The sequence below is a fragment of the Xiphophorus hellerii genome, chromosome 15 (assembly GCF_003331165.1).
Source record: "Xiphophorus hellerii strain 12219 chromosome 15, Xiphophorus_hellerii-4.1, whole genome shotgun sequence".
In the NCBI taxonomy this organism is placed as follows: domain Eukaryota; kingdom Metazoa; phylum Chordata; class Actinopteri; order Cyprinodontiformes; family Poeciliidae; genus Xiphophorus; species Xiphophorus hellerii.
Genome location: NC_045686.1, coordinates 2,612,263 through 2,624,317, shown reverse-complemented (window position 1 = coordinate 2,624,317; position 12,055 = coordinate 2,612,263). Strand labels below are relative to the sequence as shown.

Here is a 12,055-nt window from a genome sequence, read left to right as displayed (position 1 = left end):
TTTTAGAATGAACGATTAATCAATTACTAAATTAGCTGATAATTATTTCAAAAACTGATCAATCACGATTAATACGATTAATCATTTCAGCCATTTTCAGCTTACAGAACAAAACATATTGCTGGCAATATGTTTGCCAGCAATACATATTGCTGAGGATCAGGGCTTAAAAAAATCCCAACTGCTGCTCAATTAATAAGGAGCAGACTTCAGGGAACGATGCAAATCGACACACATGCAGCGCAGAAGTTATGCGACTCAGAAACTCATGAGAGGTAATTTCACGTCTCCGAGTCGCGCCAAACAGCCTGCCTAAAACCTAATTACCACAGCCACAGTTAAGACAAAGAAGCCCCAGAATGACGAGACCCACTGAGGAGTCACACCAATTAGACTTTATGGGTGCAGGAGTGTGAGAAAGTTGTCTCCGTTTGAGATGAGAAAAGTAGCTGCAGCTTCTCCCTGTAAGATTTCACATGTGAGCCACAACGCCTAAAACAGAAATAAAAAAATCGGTCTTTTTAAATGTTTATTTTCACATTTGTGTGGTGAGTCTTGCTGGGTGAAACATTCAGACAGAAATGGAGGCTGTTTAATTTTTGTGAGCATGAATTTCTAACTCCAGATTTGGAAATTCCTGGATAAAGTATTGGTTGCTATAATCTCCATCTCTACTAGATTTGTAGTAGAAATCTACTACAAATTTATGGATTGTTACCAGATGTATTGTTTGAAGCAGGCATCCATTATCTGTTACAAAGCTCCAGTCTGAAAACTTTTAGGAGAATCAAAGTTTATTACAGTGGAGCCCCGGCTGTACAATGTAACTTTAAATTGTTCCACCTACTGGCTTTTCGTTCAGATTGTCTAAAATATTTGAAAGGAAATGAAGCGTTGGACGCTGAAAGGCAGCCAATCCAGGAGCAGCAGTTTCTCCCCCTTGGTGCTGATTGGCTGATGCCCAACGATTGGAAATACAGTGAATGTTAGCTTCTGCTATAATGCAAAACGGTTTTCTACTTTTTGTATTAATGCATTTTAAGGTATACTTGGTGTTTTTATTCTTAAAACAGGCAGTTATAAGCATTTTAATATAAAGAGTTTTTCTTTAAAGGATTTGATAAATTGGACATAAATTTTTTTTTTTTCCAGACTGACTGACTTCATGAAAGTTTGTCCACTTGTCATGGTGTAAATTTTGTCTCTGAGTAATAAGATCACTACTTCTGTTGAGCAGAACCAGGACTCTGTGTTTAGAAAATAAACCTGAGGCGATTTTATTCTCCTGTATTGATGCATATCTGCCCATTTTCCAACAGGCCTTGTTTAAAAGATCAACACTTAGAGTAAAGTAGTGGAGTTCAAATGTTATTGATCATGAGCCAAAATCATCCAGTTGGGCTTAGCAACAAACTAAATATGTACATTTTTAATAGCACATGTAGCTCTTGTGTTAAGGTGATTGTTCAGGTAATGCAGACCCAATTTTTCAAAATAAAATCTTACTATTTTTAGCAACAATAACAGCATTTGTGTCACTTTCTCTGAAAATGTTTGCTATATTTAGTTTAATAAACCAATTCAAAGCAGTTTGGGTAGCAACAGGTAAAAGCTGTTACTATTTAAATTGAAATGTAATAGACACTAAAAAGTATGATTGGTAAAAGATGAATACTTTGTCCAATTTGAACCCAAAGTGAGTTAAAATTAATTAAAAATGAGTCTGAATGCGTGTTTCTAAACTGGATAAAGTGACTTGTTTTATACATTAACGGATGAACGCTACAGCCTACAGAGCTGAGCTCAGATTTATCTGGACTTTATTACATATTTTGTTGTTTCAGGCCTGGTTGCTTCACCTTAAACAGCAACAAGCCTTTTGATACTTCTGCAACGCTCCAGGGTACTCTTTAGTTATTTGTTTAGTTAAAAAGCTGATGTCTGCAGTTAGTTTAATTAAACACCATTCTTCTCTTAGTCCTCCAGTAAATTCCTTTGTCCTTTCACAACCTTTGTACTCAAAGAGAAACATAAAGTTGTTTAATGCCACATCGATCCTCTTGGATCCAAAAAGGCCTAAAATCCAGCCTGCGTCTCTTTTCTCCATGCTCATTTGAGCCTACTGAGCCAGCAAATCTTTAAAGGGCTCACAAAAATAGCTCCTCTGTTTACTAAAACCCTGCTCTGTTTTGTGGAAGGCAAGCAGAACAAGAGGATGAGACGGGATAAATTTTAGGAGCAAAACCTGCTTGGAGGTGAAGTGGCTCATGGAAACAAACCGATGCAGGGAAAGAAACAATCAGGGACAAAAACACCTTTAAATGTGGCTCCTGCTGTCTATTCATTATGGTTTTGTTTGTTTTTCGTTTTTAATAATGAAACATGGTAAAAATGTAATGTTATAAGTGAAATAATCTGCCAGTGGAACCAGATTTTTTTTTATTATATGAGCATTAATAAATTATTGACTTAAAACAAGTTGAAAACTTACTTGTATGTTAGTTTTGAGACAAAACGAGTCATTGCAAGTGTTTTTGCAGTGTACTTCAATTAGGATATGTTCTCAGTTAATTAGTAATCGATTATTCTATTGAATCATTGATTAATCGGTTATAAGAATGAAACAGTCTGCAGATTTTTTATTTAACAACTTAACCTTATTAAATGCAGTATTAGAAAAGCATATCTGAAAAAAATAAGCTGCACATTTTGAGGATTTAGGACAGCCAGTGCTGCATTAGATGTTTGCCAGTAATTATTTTAATTGGATTAATCTAATTATTAATCTGACTTAATTGATTAATCGGGTAAAAAATTGGCAATAATTCTGCTGATTTTTCATTTAATCTCTGAAGCCCATTAAAGTAAATAAGCATTTTATTGCCAAAAACGCAAGAACAGAATTCCTTTAGTGAATGTTTGATCGTTTGTAGCAAAGATGCATCAGCAGCTGAAGAAACTGCGTCTAACATCAACATGTGAAAAACCCAAACCCCTCATTGATTTATCATCAATTGGTTTAGACTAACCAAGTAATAATTGTATAGCAAAAGGTGTTTAATAAGTGATTAATCAGATTTGAAAAATATCTGCTTAATCGAGTAATCGTCAGAATAATTGATTAAAAAAACAACAGGTAGTTGCAGCCCTAATAAAACTAATAAAACCGTTTCAGTGATGATAAATATGCACAAATACTGAAGTTTCAGGTCTAAGAAGTAAAATCCCTGAATGGAAATGTACGGATGAAACCTCTTTGTGGGAAAACTGCCTGAAGTCAAACTTCAGGTGTTCTTTAGTTTTTACGGTTTAATCCAAATAAATGGAGTTAAGTACAACATCACCCCAAAATCCCTAAAGAACCTCTCTGATTTTTACATTTCCATTTAAATTAAAAAACTCATGATTAATTGCTTTTGTCTTGCGGGGAAAAGCCTCTGTCAGCCAACTTGGACCAGCTTTTCTCGAGAGCGAAATATTTAGTCCGAAGACAGTGACAGCAGCAATTTAGCACAGCGTCACTGGTGTATTTCACTCTGGGGAAAATTTGTAATTTTTGGCAAGCACGTTCCCGCAGTAGCTTGTGAACAGTCAGCCATTAATTACGTCTGTCTGAGTTACTCCGAGCGATCATTTGCTTGCATTTCTCTGAAGATTTGCCCACTTCATCATGAGCTAAAGGAGGATGACAGAGAACATTGGAGCAGTAAGCTGAAGACAGGAAAAAGTTGTTTAAAGTTGGAGTTAAGTTGATGCTTGATTTGTTTTTTTTCTGCATTTATGCTTTTTGTATCTACACTGGCCTTCAAAATATTCATACAGCAAACTTTAATGGATTTTATTAGAAGTTTAGGTGACAGACCAACACAAAATGGAGCATAAAAGTGAAGTGGAATGAAAATGACAGATGGTTTTCATTATTTTTACTGATAAAAATGTGAATGTACGTTAATATTTAGCTTTTTTGTAATGAGATGTCACTGAATCAGTGAATCTGTAGTTTAGGTTTAAGTTTATTGTCATTACAACTTTCTCATGTGCCGCCATTTAATTTATTGCTAAAAAAAGAAACTGGTAAAATGGGCAGAAGTTTTTGTTTGTAACGTGATAAAGTGGAAAAGTTAAGGAACCTTGAATCTAAATGAAGGAATAAAATGCTCCTCCACCTCAGCCAAATATTAAAACACTTAAACTGAAGGTTAAATATAAATCTATTATTTCCCAACCATGAACACTTGTCTGCATCTGAAGGATTAAGAGACTTGCTCACAGACAGTCTTATTTAGAGATTATTCAGATATTAACCCACCAAACACTCAATGTATGAGACAATCAGATTTGTTTGTATCAAGTAAAGTCAGTTTCAGGCTTTCTGCTTTGTTGACTCTTCTTTATCTGGGTTACAGTTAATTGCGCTGATAATTAAATGAAACTAATAACCCCAGGCACACAGCAGTTTCTGCTGACCTTGATCTTATTCTTGGTAACTCTGCAAAAGGAGGACCTCTTACTGTCTTCTGTGTAATCAGGCTTCAAACAAACCAGACCCACTTTACCGATTCCCCTGAAGCACTTGTCATTTGTCATTTTCAGTGGGGAATCCCCTCAAAAGACCTTGAAGACATCAAAACTCTGAAAGTAGGAACAAATCCTCACCTAACAAACATGCAGCTTGTTCTTACACGATTTAATCTGACTGTGCTGAAGAAAGTCAAATTTATCCAAATTTACCTTGAAGGCATCAGAATGGAAACATATTGTAAGATTGAAGTTGTTTGTTTAAACAGAAGAGTTGGAGAGTAAACACCGAGTGTGTTTTTCATTAGCTTCCTAACCTTTGATTTGGTATTTTACTCACTTTTATAAAACAGACAGTACGGTTTAAATTGTTAGTTGCTGTTATTAAGTGCTGGGAACACTTATGCTAGTCTGCTAATGTGCTAGTAACAAAGCACATTTTTTGATTAGCGCTTATACTAACTTTGACAATGTTTTAAACACTTAGCTTTCCCTACATTTTAAAGCACCAATTTACTTTAGAATTTGACACATTTACTAAATTAGTCTAGTTTAGTAAATTAGTAAAACATTAAGTTAGCAATCACAAAAACAATGCTTTACTAATTAGCACTAGCGTAGTGCTAATTGGTGCTTATTAATTTAATAAATATTAATTAAATTAGCACTCATCAGTAAGTAAAAAACTTAGTAAAGCACATAAGTTAGTAAAGCAACACATTAGCTGCTAGTGGAAGCACTAGTTTGGTGTTTCTGTTTTTTGTTCTCCTTTAGGCTCAAACATGGAGGAAAACAGCTGTTAAAAGTTTAAAAGTTTCAAGTTAGTAACTAATTAACCTTTAACCTATGGAAATAAAACTAAAGGCCGCCTTGAATCCAAAACTGACAGTTAAACGCTCCTGTGGGGACAATTAGAAAGTGTCGGATAAATTAGAGCAGCCGTCACGTTGCACCTGTTAGAGGTTTAAAGTTTAGTCCACAGGGACTGGAGAAGTTTGATTTTATTTCAGTTCAGTAGCAACTTATCAGATTTTATCACATATAGATCTGCATCTTATAGATTATCTTACTTTTATTATAGTCGTTAAGGGTAAACAAGCTGTGTTACAAAGGATTCATGTTAAATATTAGCTGCAAATTTTAATAAATATGAATTTGTGATGGATGGATGAAAAAGCTCATCAATGGATGGATGGATTAGTAGATGGATGGATGGACAGATGGATGGTAAACTAACATTTCTCCCGTCTCTTTCTCTTCATATTTTTCATATTTGGAGGAAAACAAAAACTTTCCTCCATGTTCAGACTTCCTGTCTGAGCTGAAACGTTTATTTAAGTCAAACCAAATTATATCTTGGCACTACCCCAACATCTCTGTTGGTCCATAAATGGCCAGAGGAAGTGAAACCATAGAAACCGCCTCCATTTTGTGTCTGTCCCACTGACCTTGGTGGAGCTCTCTGCCGTGCTGAGCGCCGCCTGCAGCTTGTGCGACTTCTCGCGGTTTTCCCGAGCCTCGTCCGTCACGCGGGCCAGCTCGGTCCGGAGCTTCCCCAGCGTTTTCTGGAGCGCCGCCTCCTGAGTCTGGAACTCCCGCCGCAGCTCGGCCTCGGTCCGCTTCCACGCCAGCAGGTTGTCGGCCGTCAGCTGCTGGGTTCGCTTCATGGCCTCCAGCTCGCGTTCGTAAAACGCTTGAGCCTGGAGAACAAAACGGAAAACAGAGCTAGACGTAAAACTCCCGCAAACACGGGAAAACTACCAAGTATTTCTGGTTTAGTTTCTAGTGAAAATATCTTAGTACACTTAAAGTAAGACAAAACTAACTCAGCATATTAAGCCAATCATTCCTTAATATTGATGAGAGAATATTTATTTCATTGGCAGATTTTTTCGCTTAAAATATGCGAAAATTGACTTGTTATAATAACTGAAATAATCTGTCATCATAATTAGTACCTTTTCATCAATATTAAGAAATTATTGACTTAATTCTATTTTTGAGTCTCTTAAAAACAAATTCTCTAGTGAGTCACTTAATCTGGCTGCCAGTAATAAAAGAAAGAGGCTCTCCTACTTTGACTAGGACACACCATTTAAATCTCGTGTTAAACAAGTTTTTACTAAGCGTTTAATCTGGTGTGCATCATCACTACCAGTCACATTAGTAAGGCGTGGAGTGCTGCTGTAGTAAAATACTCTTGTTAAAACGCCTCGTTTTCTGTCATTGCTTGTCAGATAAAGCAATAAAAACTCACCGGTAGATCATTCTCACCAGTCTATTATTCATCTGATTTTATGAACCAAGTTTAGGACGAGTACACAGGCCTTTAAACTCGTATTTACTTTGGTCAATAAAGCACAAAAGCTACTAAATGAGCATAATGATGTAACAGGAGTGTAAGCTGAACTCAGTTTACAAATGTTCTATAAATTAACCTAAATAAAAGTACACTGAGTGAAGGTTGTTGGATTTATCATCTAGTACGAGGCATCTCCAGTCAAATTCATTATGGAATCACTAAATTTAGCCCCGTGTTGAGATGTAACCCCAAATATCACTGTTATTAGTTGGCAGGGGGGAAAAACACTTATCCACGATGTGTTGGACTCAATGCTTCCCACTGCTGGGCGGTACCTTGCTGAGTTTGGCTTCGTATTCGTCCACCAGCCTCTTCTTGTCCTGTTTGAGCTCCTCCACCCGCTCCGCCAGAGAGTCCACCTGCAGCACAACAAGACTCATTAACCGTTTCTGCTATTTAAACTGTAAACTTAAAGCTGTAAGAGTGGATTTTATTTGGGAAACATTTACCATTTCCAGTGGAACAAGTACTTTTTAAAATCAAGATTGAGGAATTATTGACCTAAAACAAGCCCTTATTTCTGGCTGAAGAGTTACTTGGGAGTTAGTGCATTTGAAATAAGACAGAACTAAGAAATTTACACTTGAAACTGAACCAAAAATACTTGGTAAGATTTTGTGTTTATATACAATTTTTGAAGTGATTACACTGCAAAAACACAGAATCTTACCCGGTATTGTTGGTCTAGTGGAAATTTAAGTTAATAAAGAAAATACTTAATCCACTGGCAGATTATTTTACATATAGCAAGACGTTTCTCTAATGTTATGAGTGAAATAATCTGCCAATGGAACTAGTACTTTGTTATCACTGTTAAGGAATTATGGACTTAAAAAAGATCGATCACATTTCTTGCTGAAATGTTGCTTGTAAGTTAATTTTGTTTCACTTCATTGAACTAAGATATTTGCACTACAAACTAGACCAAAAATACTTGGTAAGATTTTGTGTGTTTGCAGCGAATGAGTTTTTCCGCTTCACAAACTTTCAGTTTAATAGGGAAACTACAGCACACTGAGGCCAACAGGTTGGGCTGTTCTGGTTTTTCAGAAGTTAATGGTGCGTCACCTCGGCTTTGTGGAGCTGCCCCAGTTTCTCCTGGTCTTTGCTGTAGTTTGCATTCTGGCTCTGGTGGCTGCGAAGGAGCTCCTGGATCTCCTGCCTGTGCTGAGCCTTGAGCTCCTCCAGAGCCGCTTTCTTCTCCTGCTCAAACTGAGCCTGGGCCTGGCTGAACGTCCGCAGCTTCTCCTCAAAGGACCGTCTCATCTCCTCCACCTCCCTCGACATGGACACCACGCGCTGCGTGTGCTGCCAAAAGAGACACAAAATGAAAGGCTGAGTCAAAGGAAGGGGGGATTGATTTATGGGTTTCTGGATTTCAAAGTGAGCCAGTGAGTCTTTAGGTCCGCGCCAGGCGGTGATGCGCTGGATTGGGGAATTCTGATCTGACTGCCAAACCTTTCGGCTCTAAATGAGCACAGAACAATCTGAACATTAAACTCCTTCAACTTTTTAACATCCAAGTAACACAAATGTCTAAACTCACTGATCTAAAGTAGCTTTAATAGTTATATTTACATTCATTTTCTCTTAATTTCACCATTTTATTTGACTAAAGTCACAGATAACATAATTATTAACTTGCTCTAATTAAATAAGAAGATGTTTGTCTTTGAAAAGAAGTGCAGGCATGATATGCCAGAAGTAGTAACTATTTAGCAAATCAAGGGAGCTGCATTCTACGGTGACCCAGAAGGGTAAAAATAAAAAAATATAACGCCACTAAGCAGCAAAAAAAGCCACGACAGATGTTGGTTGTTTTGCTCAAATGGAAGCTATGCTAGCAAGTTTTGCATAAGTTTCATTTTAGCAGAAATTCAGGTTTAGCCTAAACTTTGTTTTAGCACAAATCCCATTTTAACAACAAAAAACAAACAAACAAGCAAAAACCCGTTTTTTAAAGAGTAATTAAAATTTTTTTTGTTTTGGCCGCAATTTTGTTTTAGCGTAAATTGTGCTTTGCCAAACATTTTGCTTTAGCCAAGATAACCGGCATTCATAAGTTCTGTTGTAGCACAGCTTCAGTTTTAGAAAAAAATACTGTTTTAGCATAAATTTAGTTTCATCCAAACTCTGTTGTGCCTCTCGTTCAGCACATGCGTTTGTGTTTATCTAAACCAGTTTATTCTGCTCCACTTCACAGTCCTGGACTACTCTGTGTTCATCTGTCACATGAAATCCCATTGAAATACATTAAAGTTTGTTGTTGTCAAGTGACAAAATGTGAGAACTTGTGAAAAATATTAAATGGTTACAAAAAGACTTGACCAAAATCCAACTTCTCTTTAATGAAGAAATGTTTTGGCAAACAAATTCTTTCATTCAATTTTCCAAGATATTAATGTCAGCTTAGCTATTATTGGTAGTCAAAGTAAAACGATGCCCGGTATCAAACCACGATTTGTAATGACAACAGAACATGTCTGGGTGGATCCCTGCTGTCGACAGCAACAACAACTCGCCGCATGACGCTGATTACCTGCAGCTGTGCCCGCAGGACCCCGGCGGACACAGCTGCTTCCTGACAGGCGGAGGCTGCGTGTACCTGGGCCTCGGTGCAGAGCTGCATGTCCTCCACCCGCTGACGGTAGCTCTCGAACTCGGCCAGCGCCTGCCTCTTCATCCTCTCATGCAGCTCCATGGACTCCTCCAGAGACTGGATCCTTTTCTTCAGGTCCATCTCATCGCTGATTTTACTCTTGTACTGCAGCAAACATGAAACGCTCAGTAAGCCAAATAATCGCTTCATAAATTAAAATGAGCTCAATAATTTCCATTCTGATTAATCATATTTTTGAAGGGGAATTTCACTTACAGACTACATAATCCATTTTATTTATGATTTTGGTTTTGTGTGGGGTTTTTTACATTTTGGTTGTTTTTGAAAAACAAAACTTGCATTAATATTCCATTATCAATATATTACTTGAAAATGGTCTCAAAAATACAATACTATCTTTTATTGAAACAATTTATCGTCCAGCAAAATTTGTTATTGGGATAACGTGATATTACTTTACATTGACATGCTCCACAAAGGCTTTGAATATTAATGAGATAAATAGAAACAAGCTCAATAATTTCCATTATATGTTAATAAATGTTTTTGAAGGGCAAATTTGTTTACAGACTTCAAAATCTATTTTGTTTATAATTTTTGATATTTGTGTTTTATTTTTACAATACCTTCCAGTTCTAGTGTTAATTGATTAGTTTTGAGTTACCTTTTGCGAGGGAACACACACAAAAAAATCCCCATGTTCCCTGCAGGGCTCCGTATCACTTTGTTCAAATTCAGTAAAAAATCTTTTTTTAAAATTTCTATTGAGTAACTTTGCAATTCCCTTATTAATCGATCAATAAAAACCAATACTCAGAACTACACTGTATTGTAGATACAGATTTTTTGTAGATTTTTTAGGTAGATTTTTTGTATTTGTGTAGCACATGCAATAGGAATGCTATTTTATTACATTTTAGGCAAAAACATATATAATCTTATTTTAAAAAGTAACTGAAATTTTTTATTGGCATCTTTTAATAAATTTCTGATGTTGTATAAAAAAATCTGCAGAATGTGACAATTTCTTGTCAGATTAGTCGATTGATTGTCAGAATAATCAATGGATTAATCCATTATTGAAATAATCGTTAGTTGCAGCCTATTAGATTTTTCTCATTCATTCTTTTACATAATTAAGATAATAATTAATTAATTAATCACTTAATTAAGTAATTAAGAGATTTTATTAGTGATTTTGTTTTATATTTTTTGAACCGAGCCATATTTCTACAGTGAAAAACACATTTCTCCCAAACATAAGATCTTTTTCATTTCATTCACAGGCAGAAAAACCTAAAAGACGAATATTCTGCTGATAAAATATTGATGATTTCATTCTGAGAGCTGGCTGTGAGATCCTGGCTAATCTGATAATACTTTACAGTGGTGAGTCTCTGTAACGGCGCTTTGAGGTGATGAAATCATGTGTTTGATCTGGAGTTAAAAAGGAGGGAAAGAAGACCTGGCAGGTGCAAAAAGGTACAAAGCTTCACTCCTAAAGTCACGTTTTCATGGAGAAAATGAAACAAATGAAGCATTTTCTGACCAAGAAGAAGAAGATAATTACCAGCTGCTGATACTTGATGGGGCTTATATGACTTTATAACCATAAATTCAAACTTTTGTACATAATGTTTACCCAAAAACCCCAAAATTAGCATAACATTCATGTAATTACATATGAGATCAACACACCATGTCTAAATCTATTATCCTCATTTTGCAGGAGTTCTTACAACAAACCCTCTGATAAAAGAGTCAAGCTGTAGTTCAAATGTTAACTAAACGTTTACAATGAAAACACTGTAAAAACACTAAATCTCACCAAGTATTTCTGGTCTCGTTTCTAGTTAATTTGAAATGAGACAAAACTAACGTACAATTTATTTTTCAGCGAGATATAAGAGCTTGTTTTAAGTGAATAATTTCTCAATATTGATAAATAAAATTGATAGTTCATCTGGCAGATTTTTTCCACTTAGAAAATGGGAAAATGTATTGTAATAATTAAAATAATCTGCCAGTGGAACTAGTATGTTTTCCATGAATAATAAGGAATTATTCACTTTAAACAAGCTTATATATTTTGTTGGAAAAAAATTCTAAGTTAGTATTGCCTTATTTTAAGTGTGATAAGATATTTGTACTAGAAAATAGACTAAAATGACTTGTTAGTTTTAGTTTTTGCAGTGTGAGTGAAGACTCACCTGCAGGATCTTCTCTCTGGTCTCAGACAGAATCTGCTGCACCTCCTCTTCATGCGCCTCCTTCAGCGTGGCGATGGCCGCCTCGTGTTCATCGTTTTTCGTGTTCAGTGCATAGATAACCTGCAACAGACACGCATTAGGTCAGGGGTGTCCAAAACGTGGCTCAGGTCCCATTTGTGGCCGTTAGACTGCAGTCCAAGAATAATACCAATTTGTTTGTTAAACTTTTTATTTTAAATTTGAGTAAAATTATTTCTGATATGGCTTTCTTGCATTAGAAAAGCAGAGTAGAATCCCATCTATCCAGAGACTTTGCTTCACCCAAATCAGCTTTTATTTTATTTA

The 12,055-nt window shown here is 36.0% G+C and overlaps 1 protein-coding gene across 2 annotated transcripts in view; it reads right to left on the bottom strand.

The window, feature by feature from the left end:
* Nucleotides 1-12,055, bottom strand: part of fam184ab (family with sequence similarity 184 member Ab) — a 129,592-nt gene that overhangs the window by 58,822 nt on the left and 58,715 nt on the right. For both annotated transcript variants that reach the window (XM_032585597.1, XM_032585596.1), the window contains exons 2-6: nt 11,711-11,830; nt 9,486-9,644; nt 7,949-8,188; nt 7,156-7,239; nt 5,967-6,218 (exon numbers count right to left, since the gene is read on the bottom strand). In XM_032585597.1, the coding sequence (XP_032441488.1) occupies nt 5,967-6,218; nt 7,156-7,239; nt 7,949-8,188; nt 9,486-9,644; nt 11,711-11,830 (855 nt within the window). The remainder of the gene's footprint in view (nt 1-5,966; nt 6,219-7,155; nt 7,240-7,948; nt 8,189-9,485; nt 9,645-11,710; nt 11,831-12,055) is intronic.